General features: G+C 37.4%; 1 protein-coding gene across 1 annotated transcript in view; it reads right to left on the bottom strand.

Annotated features, from left to right (window-relative positions):
- The window catches only part of LOC145978624 (uncharacterized), a 72,456-nt gene that overhangs the window by 44,606 nt on the left and 5,623 nt on the right, over positions 1 to 22,227 (bottom strand). Inside the window, exons 2-4 of the mRNA XM_083111367.1 lie at positions 6,191 to 6,301; positions 4,043 to 4,156; positions 1,175 to 1,288 (exon numbers count right to left, since the gene is read on the bottom strand). Of these exons, the coding sequence (XP_082967493.1) occupies positions 1,175 to 1,288; positions 4,043 to 4,156; positions 6,191 to 6,301 (339 nt within the window). The remainder of the gene's footprint in view (positions 1 to 1,174; positions 1,289 to 4,042; positions 4,157 to 6,190; positions 6,302 to 22,227) is intronic.

Raw genomic sequence — 22,227 nt, forward strand, 5'->3', positions numbered from 1 at the left:
ACATCCAGGATTCATTGTGAAACGTTGTTTGGTTCAACAGTGTCACGAGAGGGTCGACACTTTCCACATACACTTTCGCATGGCTTTGAAGCCCTTTTCTCAAAAATAAGGCCTGGTGGAACTCTCATAGCTCACCCCCCACCAAACCATGACTGAGGAAGGCTGGTGGCATCTCTGATTTTTGGGAACTCTCTCACAAACTTCTCGAGAGTGTGAAGCATACACCCTTTAATTTTTGCGGTTAAAACTTTATTCAGTGGTGAACAATTCCTTATGAGTGAAGAGAATCCTGCAATGTCCATTGGCAACGTACCGCTGCCCGCCATCTCGATTTCAGTTCCCTCTGCTTCTTCACTTGTGTCGTCAGGAAATTTCCGGTACTCCACCGGTAAGCTCCAATTCCAAGGTCTTCATTAAGTGCCCTGAACATTGATTGTTATAAAACGTTTAGCTACTCTGCCATTATCACTTTTTTTTCCGGATGGGATTTCGGCGGATGCGAGCCACCACTGCTTTAACAGCCGCAGCTGTTCATACTGTGTGAAGTCGACCAAATCTTGGGCGATATTTCATGCTACCAGTAACAGTGAAACTCTGGATTGTCCGATACACAAAACGTTTGCTGATCTTCGGAATTTTTAGGGGCTTGAAAATCCCAGTGAGTGACTTCCCAACCAATTACGGTTACTCTATTTTCACATTCGCCCCACTCCATGATAAGCACAAGAAGATACACGCTTGCTCTTTCCAGTTGAACACACAATGGTCAGGAGTGAACTTCAGCACAAGCATGGATCATGAGCCTAACTATCGGATGTACAGTCCAAGCCGAAAATTTGTAACAGTATTTTTGGTCAGACTAGGTAGAATGTGTCAAAGATATGCTGGCACCCCTAAAGTGAACTAACAGCTACCAAAGCACTTTTGGCGAATCAAAGTGCACAGAAATACATTGACGCAGTATTCCAACATTACATTCCTTATTACAATTTACTATTGCAATTTTGTCCCTTATTTCCTACTTGCGATTTCAGTTCCCTTTTCCAAATTGTGATTGCCATTTTATCCCTTGTTTCCAACTTGCAATTGCGATTGTGTCCCTTATTTTTATCTTGACAACCTTGTAAACCTAGTGCAAAAAATTCCAGTGTAGTCACTCGGAAAAGGTACTTACCGCACTGAGCTCTGCATTCATCCTCCGTCAATAGCCCTGCCAGGGCACAGTTTCCTGACGAACTGTGCATTGCTTTACATCTTCCTGAGACGCACCTGTAGCAATTAAAATCATCTACAAAACAAGGAGAATTATGTACATTAGTAAACACCATGTTTTCACTGTTAAAACGATTCGTCAAAGTAGAATATAAATTTGTAACTTCTGATTCCATGGAATCTTTGAATTTTTTCACGGTCATTGTCTGAATCTTTGCACTAGCAATAATACCGTGCTATTGATCCGTAAGAAAATATTACCTATATTTCTTAACGTTGCCTAGTCATACAGAATGCCACAAAAATTGGCAAAAATCAGGAGCTCGTTATTTTATCCCTAGATCAAATGCAAGTGATTAGCATTTTAAAGAATAATTTACACTTTAGGTCCATAGAATTGACATGAGATTGGTTATTTAGATTTTTATACAAATAGTATAATTTTGATTGATTTGATAGATTGATTTACTTTATTTTACTTCGCTTTTGTGCCACTTTGACTAATTGCGAAGACGGGGATGAGTGATAATGTGGTTAAATTGATGAATGGATACTAACAAACAACCATGCTCAGGTGGGGATTCGAAACCGGGTCTCCTGGCGTTGTCGTAGTATAATTTTGACGTACTTCAATATATATTTGTGACCACGGTAATACTAAGCAATACACTTGAAAGATTGAAATACATTCCAAGAAATAGATTAGAGAAAAGAAGTAATGATTTCAACTATAACTACAGTGACAATAATAATTTAGCCTTTTTGTGCATAAAGTGGACTTAAAAACACCAATTCAATCAATCAATAAATTAACAATATATTGTAATTAATATTAATAATTGTAACGCCTGGAAAACAGGCTTCCTGTCAAATCACTTTCAGGAAAAAAAATATGTATTTCAAGGCATTAAATAGTATTTATTCAGTGGTTCCTACAGATTCACTTAATTTTTCAACATAGTCACCATTATTTTCCAAGCACTTTCTTTACCGTGGAACAAGCTCTTTTATATACTGTGCATAGAAAATGGCCGCGTGGGCGTTCAGCCAATTCAACACTGCTGTTTTCAACACCTCAGGTTCTTCAAATCGTTCAGACGAAAGCCACCTTTTTAGTTGCAGGTAGAGGTGAAATACACTTGGTGGATCGTTCGGACTGTACGGGGGTGATCAAAAAGCTTTCATCTGGACATCTGAATCGTCTGGAGAGTGAATAGTGTGTGCTCTGGCGTTGTCATGGAGACGCATAATTCCTGAACGCAGGATTCCACGTCGTCGGTTTTACATGGCAGGCCTGAGTTTGTATTTTGTATCACAGTGCGCTTGTGATGTGATTGTTTCCCCCGGGTTTCACCAAATCCCCCCAAAAAAACACCCCGTTAGTCCCAGAACACAGTTGCCATGATGTTTTGTGCAGACGGAGTTTGCTTGAACTTTTTCGAATTTGGTGAATTTGACGGATGCCACTGCATCGATTGTTGTTTGGACTCTAGAGATACGTACGAAATCCACGTTTCTTCACCTGTAACAATGTGGGTAAAAACATTCATCACCCTCTCTGTCGTAGCGATTCAAAAATGCACGTGACGATGTGCGTCGGTTCGTTTTGTGAAGTCTGTTAACATTTTGGGGACCCATGTGGCACACCATTTCCGATGTCCTAATGTGTCTGTAACAATGTGGAACAATGTTGATCGTGAAACCTCTGGAAATTCGATGCTGAGAGCTAAAGGTAAAGCGACGATTTTCTTGCACTTTTACATTCACACGCTGCACCAGGTCCTCGGTCTTCCACTACTCTCTTCATCTTGAATATTCGTGCAGCCTTCTTTGAATTGACGACACCATTGCCATACCTTTCCTTCACTCATTGCACTGTCACCGTACACTTCACAGAATTCTCGTGAATTGCAGCAGCATTTTGACCTTTGGCTTAAAGAAATCAAATATCAGAGCGCTCTTCGCACCTGGCGGGATTGTGTATGCGCCAAGCCATTTTAACACGCTCTAACACACACGATAACGAACAGCTGACTAGCGAAACTATGGTTGCTGGATCGCCAATGGACCAAGTGTTGTTACTGCGCAGGCGCGATCCGATCACTGTTGCCAGTCGGTTCTTATATAAAAATTGGCCTTTGTTGCGCTTTGTAGTAGAATCTAAGACGAATGAAAATGCTTAATTTGATCATTCCTATCTTCATCAATTTTTTCATGAAGGAAGAATGTTTTGGTGAATTTCTGTGACGCACCACCATTAACCCGTGAGGGCAAGTGAATAAGTAATAATGAGCCAAGCGATTTTGAATTATTTTTTCATAATTTACAATTAGTGTCTAAGGCGACCCTTCTCAGTACGTTTCCAGTGAACCCTTCCGAATGCTAGGACCTTGAATCAGCCATGAGGCTTCGATAGTTCCCTTCATAGGGCCGTAGAAACATTTCCTGGATAAATTTCACTAATTAGCTACGCGTGGTCCTACGTTTCAGCTTGAGGTTTCAACATGTTCTTTTTCCTCATTTTTGTCAATTGTGAAATACAATAAATATATTAAATTAGTTTAGCAAAGAAAGGCATTATTAATCATATGCTTTAAAGTAATTATAATTAGGACTTAGGAAGTAATTTTGCTTCTTGCTAACATTACACAGAGCGAGTGTTTGTGGAAAGAATAGGTAGGGTGTAGTGGCAAATCCTCGGTATCCCCCCATTAATTCGCACCCTGAACTAAAAGCAGAAAATGTAGAACACTGTAATTAGACACTCGTCTGTTGTATTCGAAATAAATAAATAAATAAATTGAGTGCAATGGCGTGGTTAAATACTCACTGCAATGGGCCTGACACTCCTCAAGAGACTTGTAGAGGTTGCGTCCATAGCATTCATCTATGGACCTACTAGAGTAGATACATGTTGCGCCCTCGCACTTGTAGCATTTGCGTTCTGGGAACGATAACAACTTGTGCAGGAACACGCTGCTTCAGATAGAACTTGATAGTACAGTACAATTAAACATCTCAAAATGTCATACACACAGAACATGAAATTTGTCAAAGATATGCTGGCACCCCTAAAGTGCACTAACAGCTGCCGAAGAACCTTTGGTGAATCAAAGTACACAGAAATGCTTTGATGCAGTATTCCAACATTTACTTTTATCACCTACTTTTTGTATGATGCACAAAAATGTATCAAATGAAAACCAGACACAATAATTTCAAAGAAACCAAATTACATGTTTTACTGTTTCAATTGATACACCGGCCTTTGTTTCATGCATTTCTCGCAATCAAAAGTTTAGCAACACCAAAATCTATACAAATACGATTTAAAATGTATATACTAAAATCAAACTCAGTGACGCAATATTCCTTTGAAGGCGAAGGCCTGTCATCAAGAGCGTCCGCAGGATTTTTCTCAGGGGGCAGAGTCATAGAAACTTTATTATTATTATTATTATTATTATTGATATTATTATTCCTTTTTGTTATTATTATTATTACCATGATATTACTTTTACTACTACTACTTCTTATAGTTCTTATGGTTTTTTAAATACAATCATTTGTAATATACATATTTTCTATATCTAAATACAATTTGCATAACTGTACACTTAACATATTAATCCATGTAGATCAAAAGTTGTTTTAAATAGTTAGATAATCCGTGTAAAATAGACTGCAAGCTTAAATATAACCCTACTTCAAACAATTCTAATGATAATAATAATAATAGTTGCTGTAACTTACGGCCTGTTTATCACAGAAAACATTATTTTTTGTTATAATATATCTCTTCAATTTCACCGTTCGAATATCATTAACTCTTTCCAGAAATCTCAGGAGGAGTAAGTGCCCCCCTGGCTCCCCCCTGAGGGCGCCCTTTCCTGCCACGAAGCTTTTAATTGGGCGAATCGTGGTCAACACAAACAGCACAAAGAATCCCATCTCCGTGTTTCAAAATTGGAGCCCCCTACATTTTATTAAATTTGTTCTATTGTCCTCGTGATGCTGGATCAAGACTGAAAATTGGGAAATCGCTCCGGGATCGAACTTAGGACGACTCATGCCTCAGGAGAACGAATATTCCATTGACTATTTTACCTACGCACAGGAGTGAGCGATAACCATTGAGCTACACCAGAGGTGCTAAATATAAGGTTTCCAGAGGCCTCCATTTATTACGGACAGGTCATCCTTTTTTTAACCTTTCTCTACCGCAGTCTGGATGTGAAAATGTCCCGATTTTTTTTCCTAGCACACAGAAAACGTATTCCACTTTACTATTATATCTTTGCTGATATCGATTATTTATTTAGTAAATTTATATTATAATTGCGATTATATCCTATTAGTTATTCTCAAATCTATCTTGTTACACATAATTCTGATTTTAATATCTTTAAAGCGATTTCTAGCCAAAGGTACTGACTAGTAGTTTTAACGTCATTGTTCCTGTTCCAAGCTCGGTAATCTATATGCTATTCACTTTCCTCAAGAAATTATATCCTCCGTTGTCTCTTTTTCAGAATTATAGACCTTTCTGTTCCTAAGGTATAGTGAGATTTTGTGGTTTGTTCTGCTATCAATTATTCTTGGTGTTATGAACATATTTATTTGTGAAGTTATGTTTCTGGGTAAATCTATGCAATATTCACATAATCGTAGTTTGAGATTCAGAAATAAGTGTTAATATGAATATCGGAAATGGAATTCTTGTGTGTTGTAATTTTTATACAAAATATCACGATCATGATGACGTAAATGGCACTGAAAAAATAAATGATTAATTGACTCTAAACCTTCTCCGCATTGGCAGGAAGTTGAGGGCACAACTTGTAGACGTACCAAGTGTGCCTGCCCCACACTTGTATAGTAAAACACTTCCCTATTGCATTCTGGAAGTATACTAGCTTTAACTAAATACCAAAGATGAATGAAATAATCATACTTTTGCAGAGAGTGATATACGCACCTACAGTCAAACAGCAGACCTCCCCACCTGGGCAAAATGCTCTTCTTATGATTGCACCACTGCAGTAACGTCGGCATTCTCCTCCCAGGTCTCTACAAATGACAAATTCCCCTGAAACAGGACAATTTGTTCCATGAGTATGGATATGAAATTCAAAGCGAACAAGAACAGTTGTCTGCATGGGCTTAATTTGGGACCTAACTTTCAGGAAGCAGAATTAAAAAGGGCCTAATTTTTAGGGGGCAGAATTAAACTGGGCCACATTATTAGGGGGCAGAATTAATCCGGGCTTAATTTTGAGAGGGCAGAATTATATTGGGAGGGACCAGAATCAAACTGACCTAATTTGATAGGACAGAATTAAACTGGTCTAATTTTTAGGAGGCAGAAATAAACTGGGCTTAATTTTGAGGGAGCAGCCTAATATTGAGCAGGCAGAATTAAACTGAACCTAATTTTGGAGGGGCAGAATTAAAAGGGCTAATTGTGAGGGGGCAGAACCGGATAGCTCGACTTTTGTGGCTTAAAAGAATGCTATATCCTCCACACAACATTCGATATGAAAAGTCAGAACTTTTTTATGTAGCCAAAATGTGAAAAATGTATACATAAATCTGTAGAATAAATCACTGAAATATGTAAACATTCCAAGTGTACATAAATATGTAAAAATATGTCATATTGTTTGATTCCTGTCCAATTATTGAGAATCGAGTTGAATTTCGTCAGGCCCTCTGCCTAAAATGCTGTCATGGAGCCACTGTTACCAAAATGAGCAAGGATTCGTGGGTATTATTTATTATTATTATTAGTAGTAGTAGTAGTATTAATATTATATCCTTAAGGAGACTTTTCTACACGATCAACCAGACGACTGAATATCCAGCAGAACTGCTTTCGAAATCAACTTTTACACATTTCGTTAAAAAAAGAATCCTTTGTGGGCTAGGAGAAATTTTATCTACAGTGTTCATGTTGTAACCTCTCACATAAAACTAATTTTTAGAATTTTGAATTCCGTATTTAAGAAATATTTAACAAAAACTATACATGCATCAATTTTACATTATTTTCTAACATGTTCTAGTAATGTGAATTATTTACTGTGAAAGATTTATTTCCTACATTCTGATGTAAAGTCCTACATTTTGGGACAGCATGTCGTACTTTTTCGCTTATAGTAATCTGGTAAGCCGAAGCATATCCCAAATATTTATTTAACAAAGTATGACACACCAAGAGAGGTGAACTGGACAAACTGAATTACCCCCCATGATTACAGCAACCATTCTGAAATATGAACAATCCACTCACTATCTCATCCATGTATCCATATTTACACTCAACCAAATCCTAGGCTTACCATATTTTTTTGGGTCCAACTCAGGACATATTCGCGATCAACTAGTTCCTGCTGATTTTTTTTTTTTTTACAAAAATAAATTGAAATTACTTAAAAGCCTTAACATTTGATTGGAATATTAAACTATAAATTGTACAAGAAAAAATATTAACATTATTTTCTAAAATCAATCAATTAATTTTCAAATCTCTAATTGAGTAACACATTTTCTGATGTTTAGGAAACCTCTCTGTTCTAGGTAGCATTATCTCTTAGTTGACTCAGTTGTGCTTTTCACTAGACATGACTTTTTTCAGAAATGGCTTGTTTGTTTTAATAACATCATAAAATTCACAACATGAAAGTGATGAATTAATTTTGACATTCAGCAGTCTTTAACAGTGGATACTAGAAGTCTACCTCTTTCTGCAGACCAAATATTCCCCATAATTGAAAATATTCTCTCAACTGGAGCAGATGTTCCTTGTATCAAAAAGGTGTAGACGAGTTACTTCACACGCTTGCAAGACCACGGAAGTACGGAAACGGAACCGCTCGGAAGTCGATATCTCGAAGAAAGAAAAGGTATTATAATCGATCCTTATAATCGATCGATCCTTGCCGGTCATAAAATCTGGTGGTGAATATTCAATACCGGTAGCTATTTTCACGTTCAGATTCTCAAAACCCCGGACATTTTGCAATCCCGGACATCACACCGGACATAACTAAAAAAACAGGACTGTCCGGGCTAATCCCGGACGTATGGTAAGCCTACCAAATCCTCCCTATTAACTCTTTACTCATGCAAATTAGATCACCCGTGTCATACCCGAAACGCCTAAAAGCGCAAGTGGGTTAAGTTGAGCTGGAGAGGAATAGCAAACCCAAAATTAATCAAATTAAACCAAATGGCTTTTAAATTAGTTTGCAGTAGGTGTACCAAGCAGGTCGCTCCTGCTCAAACCGATAAACTTGCCAAATACTATCACCTATATATGCTAGGCAAAATTGCCTTATTTCGACGTCACCTAAATATGCGGCTCGAACATGTTAAGAACGCACCCTTAACTGAATCATGACAATTTTAACACACCCTTGAACCGGCAATACGAAATTTCAATCAGAATCCAGTCCAGTTACGAAATAGCACCCCGTAAAGATATCCTTCTGAAATAAATATGGTTGATAGCTCATTATATCTCAATAGCTGTAACTTATATCTTGTTTGTATATCTGGCTGAAACAGAACTCACATTTCAATGAATACGTTTATTGAATAAGATCTTAACATATTTGCTCCACAAATGTTCTAGTTTATTTATTACTTGTTGAATGCGGTTTATTAGCACCTGAACAGCTGATTCTCTTGACCTTGAGATATCAACATAGCAATTAAACATGGGCGTACAATATGATCGACATTGTTACAACTGTCAAGCTTTATCATTAAGTATTAATAGAGCCGATATCACTCTTTAACTGTGAGAATATCCTTATATCTTAAAAGTCATGAATTACGCAGAAAATTACGTGATATCATTTCTTTCTCTAGGTGAGACATGCGTGTCCATATATGGTCATGTATCAGCGTGAAAGATTAAGCAGCAATCATTCTCAAATTAATGATGACTTGCAAGTTTGTGACGCATATGCACATTCATGATTCAAGTTCAACTCTCTACAAAGTACTAAACAAGACGTGAGCTTGTTTTATGCGACAACGCCAATTCTTATATTGATGACGTTATCCTCCATATGCAACGCGCCATGAGAATCGCAATGAACTATCCGAAATTATCTTGGATAACACGATTCGTACGAAAGCATGCTATAAACGGTCAGTACAATCTAGGTAGAACCTTTTGTTCGAGGACATGAGCTCATGAATATATATATATTGGAAACAACAGCTTACCTTTGAAGTCACCACACATGTGCGCAGTTATTTCCCTTCATCATTCCAACATCCAGACCACAGGTAACCGAATTCCACTTACTGCGAATGTTCCTTATTCGTTCACAAAGGTATATCACATTTCCTTTGTCGCCAAGCAGACGCCAAAATCGAAGCATTCTTCTTCCACCCATATACTCGCTACGCAGTACTACTCGATCACCATCTTGCACACTCCCCTTCCTCACCTCTTCTCTTTTTGTGTATAGCACTAATTTCCTAGTTAAACCAACCATTTTCATGGTTATACCATTGCGCATTAGCATATACATATATACATTAAGGATCCTTCTGTAATAAACAGTTAATTAAACTTTCTGGCTTTGTTTATACAAAGGATTCTAGTGTAACACGCTGTAAGATCTATTTTGAAACACCATCAATGCAATTTGCCCATGCGTGCACTCACTGCGACATCGAAATGTCCCTGTGCATAAGGTAGATAATAGCAAACTTTTGGCGGCAAATTTTTACAGACAAGTTAACCACTACTATAAATGATCAACACTCGTACCAAAGACGGTAAGATTAAAAGGAATGTAACTTTATCGTTATTGTAACTTTTAAGCGAGACAAGATTCAAGAATTTACTGTTTAATCGAAATTCCTGCATGGCGCCATCATGCGTCACTTATTAAAATTAAGGCGAGTAGAATAGTACATTCCGTTCCTCGTGAATTCTCGAATTACGTGTAAGTAGAACTAATGGACGTGCATAGATTACTTGAAATTTTTCCGCAACTGTACAAATGTAGCATCTTAAACGTGCCATTTGACATTATCTGTCATAAAATGATGCCACAGAACATTGTCCATTGAGGCATGCATACATTTTGTGCATTACATATATTTGTGCATAACATAAATTATTTCACTAATTGCTTTACAGAGGAACCCCTCACTCCTTTCTCCACTGACCCAGAAGGCTCTTTTGAATGATTGAAGTGACAGACTGTTTATATCAACACTCGGAACATTTGCTATCACTTCATTATAATTTTTACTAATTTTCCACATCGGAGATATCATTTCATAGTTTGTTCGAGATCTTGGTACATGAAACAACCCGGGATTCGGTTTAGTTCTCATTTGAGGTACACGATGTTGTAATGCAGATACTAATACTAACCGCATAGAGTGTATTTTGTTATTTACAATTTTATATAGCGTGCTCATCAAATTTAGGTTAAACCTTTCTTAATTTTTTTCGATGTTAAACTGCGATAGAAGATCAAGTACGGAGTGAATTTAGTGTACACTTTGTCTTCCTTGTACTTTATGTACCTCAAAAATTTGTGCTGAATCATTTCTATTTCCCTCATATGTTTTTGTCCGAATTCTGCAATGTTAACGATGCATATTCTAGAAGTGAGCGTACTAGGAAGACATACAAAGTTATTAATATTGATGTACTTTTGAGATCTTCCCCACATATTTTTATAAATCCTAATTTCTTATACGCTTGGTTAACGATATGATGGATATGCTCTCTAAAACATAGGTTTGCGTCATATGTGACACCAAAATCCGTGAATTTAATGACCCTTGTTATTTGTTTTGTCCCATCTGCTACTGGAAGTTTTTTATTGTTTGAGCGTTTGTTGTAGACATTACCTGACATTTATGAAGATTAAATGAAAGTATATTATTTTCGTTCCACTGTAGTAATCTATGTACGTCTGCCTGCAAGTCAAGGCTGTCTTCGTCAGAGCAAATTGTTCTAAATATTTTTACATCGTCAGCGAATAGAAGGCAACGCGATTTCGTAATAATTTTCAGGAGGTAATTAATAAAGAGTAAGAGAAGGAGTGGGACCAAATTGGAGCACCCCACAAGGCATAGGGTATTCCCAAGATACGTATCCTCTATAATTGACAAATTGCTTTCGGTCCATTAGGTAAGATTTTAGCATCATAATTACGATTTTAGAAATATGGAACATCAAGTACACGTACTAACGTATATCGTTTCTAAGCAGTAGCTTCAACGTCATATAAATTGAGGAGGTCAAGACTGACACAACAATTTATATGTGTAGTGCCTCCATTTGGTTATTGTGTCATTAGAATGTGGCCCGCCTAGCGTATGGAAGGACGCCACTTGCTGCCGAAATCAGATTATGTCAATCTGACCTTATTGAGGGGCACAGTGTGCCTTGTCCTCCTACAACAGTGCCTATATTACTAACAGTGTAATTTGCCAACATCTGTCATCTTTGCTTGCCTACATAAGTAGTGGGATTGGTGGTATTATAAACCCACAAAAGTATGAACCCCCCTCCAGCAGATTTGCTTACACTTAAAACAAGCTCAACATGCCCATATGAGCTTTTTGCTCAAGTGTGGAACCCTGTCTAATCCAAGATTTTTGTAAAAAAGCCCTCATGGACTCCATCAGAAAGTATGACCCTCCTCAGATTGAAGTGCCTATACTTACAAAAAGGCACTTCTGTGAGATTGTTGTCCATAAACTTGTCAAAAATATGCCCCTCTTGATATTTTTTTGGCCACACCTAAAACTAGGCCAAGACACACCCACCCACACCCACCCACACCCACCCACACATACACACATACACACACACACACACACACACACACACACACACATATTGACCTTGACCTTGACCTTGACCTTGACTTTGACCTTGACCTTGACCTTGACCTTGACCTTGACCCCGACCTTGACCTTGACCTTGACCCCGACCTTGACCTTGACCCCGACCTTGACCTTGACCTTGACCTTGACCTTGACCTTGACCTTGACCTTGACCCCGATCTTGACCTTGACCTTGACCTTGACCACACCCACCTACATACACACCCTCATACACACCCACACCCACCCTCATATACACCCACACCTACCTACATACACACCCACACACACCCACACCCACCCACACATATTTACTTCCGGTCTACTTGTGGCCTATTTCTGTATTGCATCATGCTGTGCAACATCCAATAAATTATTAGATACGTGTTGTTTTCTGATTGGTTGCTTATGACGTAATGTGATTATGTGTTATATTCTGATTGGCTTATTGTTTCAGATGTGTCGTTTTCTGATTGGTTGCTTATGACGTAATGTGATGATGTGTTATATTCTGATTGGCTTATTGTTTCAATGCGGTCCGTGCCTAGGGTATATAAAGAGATTTTACATTGCATATCAGCCAGTATTGTAAGAGCTGTTGAAGAGAAAGGTTGTACTGTTCCAGTGCTGCTTATATTTTTTAATTGCAGATTTGTATAAATTGAATTACAAATCATACTGCTGAACCAAACTGATCCAGCATAGAGATTTGATTTGAACCCCAAGAAATTTTATATAAATACCAAAACCAAAAATATTAACACACACACACACACACACACACACACACACACACACACACACATGCACTAGGTATACACACTAGGTATACACAGCACAGTGTTGAATCCAACTGATCCAGTATAGAGTTTTGAATTGAATCCCAAGAAATTGTATATAATAAACAACAACAGAAATTCCATAGCCATACACACACACATGCACTAGGTATACACACTAGGTATACACAGCACAGTGTTGAATCCAACTGATCCAGTATAGAGTTTTGATTTGAATCCCAAGAAATTGTATATAATAAACAACAACAAAAATGCCGAATCAAAAATATTGTAATCAATGCAATAAGAATATATCCAGCCCCAATTGGGCCAAGCACCAAAAGATTTGTAATCCGGACAAATACAGAACTCCCACTAAAATTTGCCCCAAATGCAATAGAAAATACAGCATGCAATACTTCAAATATACACATAAAGATACTTGTTCTGCACAGTCATCAACATTGCCCCCACAACCATCCACATCTGGTCTGAAAAGGAAGCATGAAGCACCTGTTAATGCCGGACCTGCAAAGCAGCCACGCTATGAACCCATCCATAGCAGTTTTAATGCTCAACTTAGGGATTACCGGTTTGTATCAGAGCCAAGATGTGGCATTGAGAATTTTTTGAACAGTATAAATTCTGATCTGCAGGCAATTCTAAATGCACAAAATGGCTCTTATAAGCTCTCTCTCAAATTGTATACTCAATATAAGAAGCCAAATGGCACAAAATTTACACAGCCCCACATGACAGAAACTGTACCAGTATATTCAAATGCAAATTCAGACACAATAATAAACAGTTTAATAGATCAATTGAACATTAAACACTCTGAATTTGAGGCAAAAGAGTCTGGATGGAGCCTATGCGGCTTTCCGCACAAGTTATATGTTAATATTTCTGAATTCACTCCATTACAAGGATCTACATATCTGCCATTACCTGATAATATTAAAAACAGAAGAGCCGTGGTTAATATTGAAAATACCGACCAGAAATGCTTTTTGTGGTGTATTTTAGCTGCTTTGTATCCAGTTTCAAGGCATCCTGAGCGAATAAGTTATTATAAACAACATGAGCACGATTTTGATGAAGCAATGGAGGGTTTGGAATATCCAATGTCTGTTCAGAATATTGATAAATTTGAGAAAAAGGCCCGGGATATCAATGGCAAACAATTATCTATTAATGTATATATTTATTCCACTGGCCGTGGCGATTGCTTGATAGCACCTCTCAGAATTAGTATACTTGATGATAATTCTGCTGTTCCGATTAAACTGCTCTTAATTGAAGGGGATGACACACACCATTACACTCTGATACATAATCTTGAAGCTTTAGTCAGAACACAACTAGACAAATCTAATAGAATATTCAGAATATGCGGAAGATGTTTAAGTGAATTTGATGGCAGGAAAATGGTGAATGGGGTTCGTAAAGAGAGTGCAGAAATTGCTAAGAACAAATTAATTGAGCATCTCAAATACTGTGGGAACCATAAACCTGTTCATATGGTGATGCCCAATCCAAGTGAAAATTGCAAATTCAAAAAGTTTGAAGCCTTGTTGGAACACCCAGCATATATTGTCTGTGATTTTGAATCAAATCTCAAATCTCTTGCATTTTGTAGCCCAGATCCTGAAGAATCTTCTATTACACCATACCAGCTACATGAACCTTCCAGTTTTTGTTATGTGATTGTACAGGATGGTGTTGCTACCAAAATAGATTCATACATGGGACCAGATGCCATCAAAATATTTGCACATAAAATAGAAAATGAGTGCCGTGACATAGCATCTAACATCTTATTAAAATCAAAACCCATGTTGCCCTTAACAGAGAAACAGATTGAAGATTTCAACAATGCAGAAAAATGCCCACTATGTGATTGTGAATTTTCAGATACAAATATCAAAGTGCATCACCATTCTCATACAGATGGTAAATTCTTAATGGCCCTGTGTAATAGCTGTAATATTAAGATCAAGAGACCAAGATTTGTCCCCATATTTTGTCATGGAGCATCCAATTATGATTTCCATCATCTAATCAGATACGAGGGGTTTGACAAACAGAATTTAAATATTTTAGCTGAAAATGATGAGAAATATATATCTATTAGCAAAATAATTAAAGTTAATGGATTTTCTATTCAAATAAGATTTCTTGATTCTTACAGATTTTTATCTGCTAGCCTGGCTACACTGACCACTCAATTATCTGATGGTGAATTCAAAATCACACGTGCCATGTTTCCAAATCAGGACCCGAAATTAATTAGGCGGAAGGGTGTATATCCATATGATTATGTTACAGATTTTTCTAAATTTGATGAGTGTTCCCTGCCTCCACAAGAAGAGTTTTACAGCAAAATCAGAGGTTCTGGAATCACAGATGAAGATTATCACCATGCCCAATTGGTGTGGAACAATTTAAAATGCCGGACATTTGGTGATTATCACATGGCATATTTGAAACTTGATGTGACCATCTTAGCAGATATATTGCAGGCATTCAGAAAATCATCAATGCAAAATTATGGACTGGACCCAGTGTATTTTTACAGTGCCCCGGGCCTAGCATGGTCTGCAATGTTTTTAAACACCAAAAAGCAATTGGATCTGATCCAAGATCAAGATATGTATCTGTTTATGGAGGAAAATATAAAAGGAGGGATGGTGCAATGTTCTCAGAGATATGCCAGAGCAAATAACAAATATATGCCCGATTATAATCCAGCACGGCCATCAAATTATATAGTGTATGTGGATGCCAACAGCCTCTATGGTCATGCCATGATGCAAAAACTGCCATATGCAGGGCTTGAATGGGTCGATTTCAATATTGAGGATCTTCAGGGTTTTGATGACCGTGAACATGGCCTCTTCTTAGAGGTTGATCTGATATTTCCAAAAAATTTACATAACAAATTTTCTGATCTGCCCCCAATTCCTGAGGTTCAGTGCTCACCTGGCTCTAAACAGAAGAAGCTCATGATGACTCTGGAGCCAAAACAGGGTTGTGTCATATATTACAAGAACCTCCAGTTCCTGATGAAACATGGTGTCCAAGTGACCAAACTTGGCAAAGTCTTAAGGTTCAGGCACTCAGAATGGTTGAAGCCATACATTGATACAAACACGGAGCTTCGAACATCTGCAAAGAGCGAATTTGATAAGGCCTTGTTTAAATTGATGGTAAATTCTGTATATGGCAAAACAATTGAAAATGTCAGAAAACATACCGATGTTAAAATAATTACTGACCCCAGCCTGAGCAAAAAATTGGTTGCAAAGCCCAACTTCAATTACAGAAGAATTTATGATGAAGATATGGCACTTTTCAACATGAAAAAAACAAGAATTAAGTTTGATAAACCTATTTATGTAGGGGCTGCAATATTGGAATTGTCCAAATTACATATGTTAACATTGTATTATGATGTGCTGAAACCTTTTTATGGTGATAATGTAAAACTGATGTACATGGACACGGATAGTTTTATTCTTGATATTCAAACAGAAGATGTTTATCAAGATATGTCACAGCCTGAATTGTTCAAATACTTTGATACCAGTGAATTGCCAAGCCATTTGAATATTCAACACCACAACAAAAAAGTGCCCGGCAAGTTAAAAGATGAGACACTTGGTGATGTTATTGTGGAATTTGCTGGGTTAAGTGCCAAGATGTACAGTTTTAAAACATGTAGTGCTGTTGTCAAAAAAGCCAAGGGCATTGGCAGAGTAGCTGTGGAAAAAGAGCTTGGCTTTGAGGATTACAAAAATTGCCTCAAATCCCAGAGCTTAATCAGAACATCAGAATCCAGAATTCAGAGTGAAGATCACTTATTGACTTCAAATATTGTAAGAAAAGTGGCTCTGGACCCACGTGATGATAAGAGATGCATTTTATCATGTGGCATACATACTTTACCATGGGGGCATTGTGATTTGAAAAATAGGAATCAATGCCCAATCACAGAGCATGACTTGAAATAAATAAACATGCCTATGAACTTATTTGGGTTCAAAAAACGGGCTGTTATGGAGCTGCCACCACCACAACCCTCTCCTGATATCATATCTAAACTGAGTGGTTTCTTAATTATTCATCTGAACAGCATACTTACAGATGTTGATGATGAAACAGGCAAAATATTGTACATATTTAACAATAATTTAAATCATTACCAATTACCTGTAGGTGGGCAATTGCAATTTATTACAACCCCTGAGGGTGATGTCAAAATTTCAGTGGGGAGAAATATTTACAGAATTAAGCACTCAAACATGGTTTCTGGTACTGTTTATACTGTTTCTGCTGGTGACTGCTTATATATTGAGGTCCCTGGATCTTATGACAAGCTTATACCCTTTTTTATAGAATTAAGAATCAGATACTCTATAATAAATAACTACTAAACAAAATGCCTAATGATATTTTTGGCCATACAAGACATGAAGATCACAGTGATGAGATTCTGATGCTGGATGTCAGAGTCAAGAAATTAAGAAGTGATTTACAAGCTTTACAAACCACACTCAATGCCAGTCTTCAATTAGAAATTACAAATTTACAATCACAATGCATGGACCCTCTTCTTAAAATTGATTCTGAACTCAAATTGCTGCTTCAGAAATATACTGACCTGGCCACATTGGATAATTTTCAAAGTTTAGAAGAAGCTGTAGCAGCTCTTCAAGCCAAATTTAAGACCCAGGCTAACAACTCTGAGCAATTGAAACAACAATTGGAAGAGCAAATAAATAATGTCCAGACACAGCTCCAAACAATTGTCAAAAGCATAAAATCACAAGAAGATTTTGATCTAGTGATTTCCACTCTAAAGGAACAGATTCAGTCACTCCAAATACCTAATCTGGACCCCTTGAACAATGCCATAGCCGAGGTTAAAGAAAAAATTGAGACACTTGAAAATTTTATGAACAATTTGCCATCTTCTGATGCTTTGAATGCAATAACTCGGAGTGTTGCAAATATTAAGCTGCAACTTGAAACATATGAAGATTTTGGAAAAATTCAAAGTTCCATAACCCATCTTGAAGGTACAATAGCAGCAGTGCAAAGTGATTTGGCAAATGTACTTGAATCCCGATTGCCTGGGATTGTAGATACACTTGTCAGTGTCCAGCAACAAATCACAAAGCTTGAAAACCTCAACACTGAATCTGAACTATCTCATTTTCATCACTTGATAGATGATATCCAAACAAAACTTGAGATTTTACAACAATCCACACCTTCTCAGGCAGATATAGCTCTGCTCCAAAATGCTATGCAAAATGTGGCTGATGCTTCTGAATTAAACACTGTGAAATTGGCACTTGAATCTTTGCAAAATACAGTATCAAATCTTCCTACATCACAGGAACTTAAAAATATTAAGAGGGCAGTGAATAGGATATTGAAATCAGAAGATATCAAGAATATCCAGGCAGAGATCAAACATCTCACACAGACAGTAGCCACTCTTCCAACTAATCAACATATTAATGAATTGCATGCCCTGTTTGAGGATATCAGAAGGCAGGTCCATGATCTTACTGCTCAAAATTCAAAATTGGCAGTTGTTGAAAATTTACAGCAAATTGTAGCTAATATCAAGCAACAGCTAGGGACCATGGAATCCAATCAAGCAAATGCCCTGTCTGTTTTTGCCACCCAGCTCCAAGAAATTGTGCAACAATACAAGAAACTTGCTGTGGACATAAGAATCAAGCCTGGGCACGATGAGATTGTTAGAACCATCAATGAGCATCTTGAATCTGTAACAAGCAGATTGCTCACAGCAGAAAAAGAAATAACAGGCATAATCGAGAATCCAAAACATTCAGTAATTCTTGAATTGTACAGCATCCCCAACAAAGAATATGATTCTCCATTTACACCAGGTGGCAAAATATATATGCTGTCCCCTGCACAATTTTATTACCAATTTTTTGTTGGGGGCACATTGAGACCAATCAAGATCAAATATTGGCTACAGCCACAGGCACATCACTACCCTACCTTATCAATAACAAATGCTGATAACAAAGTGAAAATCACCAGTGTAGAATTGGAGGATTTTACAGATCCCAATACATTAGAAACAGCATATGTTGAAGATGATGACTCTCTGGAATTTAAAATACATATAGGGGACAAATTATATTTAGAAAATCCTGCAGTCTCAGCTGCTGAACACCCCATAGTTGCAATATTCTTGTTTACATATTATGTCTAGACAAATTATTGTTGATGAATTACACAGACAGGCCAGACATAATTTTAAGAGACTCCCAGTAGTCACAAAGGGCATAGATGATTTATGGCAAAGCGACTTGATTGAAATGGCAAGTGGACAGTTGAAAAACTTAGACAAAATCAACAAGGGCTACAAGTATCTACTCACTGTAATAGACACATTTTCAAAATTTTCCTGGGCTGTGCCACTCAAATCCAAGACTGGAAAATGTGTTACAGAAGCCCTCAGGACAATCATCAATCAGAGTGGAAGATCCCCGCGCTATTTGCAAACAGATAATGGCAAAGAATTTTATAATTCAGTGTTTCAACAATTTATTAAAAGCCAGGCAATAAAACATTATTCGAGTTACAGTGACCTCAAGGCCTCAATTGTAGAGAGATTCAACAGAACCTTAAAAAATCTTATGTATAAACAATTTACACTTCAAGGTAATTATAAATGGGTTAATATTCTTCCAGAACTTCTACAAAAATATAACAACTCGGTCCATTCTACAATCAACATGAAACCCTCTGAAGTAATAAGCTCATCTGATGAGCAAAAATTGATCAGCACTGTTTATTATCCTAGATATCAGCCAACAACAAGAAAGGCCAAATACAGGGTGGGTGATCAAGTAAGAATCAGCAAATATAAGCACTTATTCAAGAGAGGCTTCACAAGAAACTGGAGCACAGAATTATTTACAGTGGTTCAAGTTAAACCCGGGACCCTTAACACATATATAATAAAGGATCACCGAGGAGAAATTCTCAAAGGCAGGTTCTATGAACAAGAGCTCAGCAAAACTAAACAGCCTGACACATATCTCATAGAAAAAATCATCCGCAAAAAAGGCAAAAAGTTACTTGTCAAATGGCTGGGTCATCCGGAAAACAGCTGGATCGATGCAAACAAAATAATAATATGAACACCTGGGATGTTATAAAAAGGCTGCCAGAACCTGAACAGCAGAATAAGAGAAATGGCAACTTGCTGCCTGATAATATTAGGTGTCTTATTGTTGGGCCATCTGCTTGTGGTAAAACTACACTAATGGTTGATAATTTTTTATTGGCTCCCAACTGGTTAGACTGGAAAAACAGGCACTTGTATGTCTTCTCTAAGAGCTTGGAACAATTAAAATATCAGCAGTTGATGAAGCTATATGATGGATTGGATATTGCCACTTTTGAACCAGATGTTAAGCCACTTGATGAATGTCTCGATAATTCTGTTGTTGTGTTTGATGATGTTATACTGGATAATCAAAACAAGGTTAGAAACTTCTTTACACAGGGCCGGCACAAAAACATTGATTGCTTCTACCTGGCACAGACTTTTTCAAAAATACCCAAGCAACTGATCCGGGACAACAGCAATTTTATATGTGTTTTTCATCAAGACCATACCAACCTCAAACACATACATGATGAATATGTAGGTGGGGACCTGAGCTACAATGATTTTTCCAAGTTTTGCAGTAAGTGCTGGAACCAGGACAGTTATGGGTTTGTCACAATTGATATGACAAGAACACCTAATAGTGGCAAATACAGAAATAAAATCAACAATTTTCTAGACGTTGAAACATTTTCTAGACGTTGAGACGTATATAAATAACCATGAAAAGGCCAATCATTGATGATCTTAAGTTAAGAGATTATCTTGTAAAAAGATTTAAGGGATGGAAATCAGAGAACCGTGGAATTTATGAAAAACACAAACAAACAGAACAGCCTGTAATTGATGCTATTAATAATTTAGGTAAGAATATCAAAACTGTTACAGAGCAAAATCAAAATTTGCTCACAGAGCTTGTACCTGTAGCTGCAAGAAACATATTAGATTATCCATTCACCCCACTTTCCAGTATTCATACACCTAGTCCTATTGCTCCTAGAAGAATTGAAGCCAGTCAGGATCCTATTGAATTGGGTCTTCTTGCTCAAAAATATTTAACCACACCTAAAGACAATAAAGATGAGGTGTTTGGCTTATATGCTGACACAGAGCTTGATGGCAGCATTATTCATAGAATTGGCAATTTCAGAGTAACATTTATGGGAGATGATATAATTGTATATTCAGAATCTCGACTTGGAGAAAAAGGTGCTTTTGTTAAGTACACTGGAACCCCTGGATTGTGGGAACTGATGACAAGGAAAAGGCCTGGCAGCTATACAGATCAGGATTATGAGGATTACAAGGAAATATTAATAAAATCAGATGCTCTATACCAGAACAATGATCCCACACAAAAAAGAGTCAAGTCTAGCAGTGGGGCAAAATACAACAATTTAATCAAGCCCATATGGTCACAGATCAAGACTGGTAGTGGAATCAAACAATACAACACTCTGCCCAAAGAATTTGTCTGGGTTGACGATGTCAGGAAACTTGTAGATAGGTTGCTGGTGATAGCTGGGGAGGAAAATGCTGGGAACCACAATTTTTACAATGAAAAGGTTGGAATTATGGACATGATAAGCACCAAATTGTCTAATTTTATAGTGAATGACACTAAGGGGATTGGATATCTCATAAAAATTATTAATACTCTACCACCTAAATTTTGGAATATTTCTGAGGGTCGGGGGCTTGTTAATGACATTATAAACAAGTTGCCATTTGAACTGCATATTCCAGGCTATCAGTATTGTGGTCCAGGCACAAAATTGGACCATAGATTAAACAGAGGTGATCCTGGTGTTAATCCTTTAGATGCTGCTTGTAGAGACCATGATATTGCATACAACACACATTCTGATCTTGACAAGAGACATGTTGCAGACAAGAAATTAGAAGAGGCTGCATTTGGCAGATTTGTAAGCAAAGATGCATCTTTGAGTGAAAAAATTGCAGCATTGGGAACCACCATAGCTATGAGCACCAAACAAAAATTGGGGTGGGGGTTGTGAATATGTATATAATAAACCTACAATGAAGGCCAAGGGTGTTATGTATCAAATACCTTATGCAGGTCTCAAATCTCTTGGGCCTATTGATAGCCTTTTGACCAAAAAGCAGCGCAAGAAAAAAAATTCTTGTATTGCAAAGGGGCATGGTATGAAATTGTTGCTTAGTACCCCCCAA

The sequence above is a fragment of the Lepisma saccharinum genome, chromosome 25, assembly GCF_977018435.1.
Source record: "Lepisma saccharinum chromosome 25, izLepSacc3.1, whole genome shotgun sequence".
In the NCBI taxonomy this organism is placed as follows: domain Eukaryota; kingdom Metazoa; phylum Arthropoda; class Insecta; order Zygentoma; family Lepismatidae; genus Lepisma; species Lepisma saccharinum.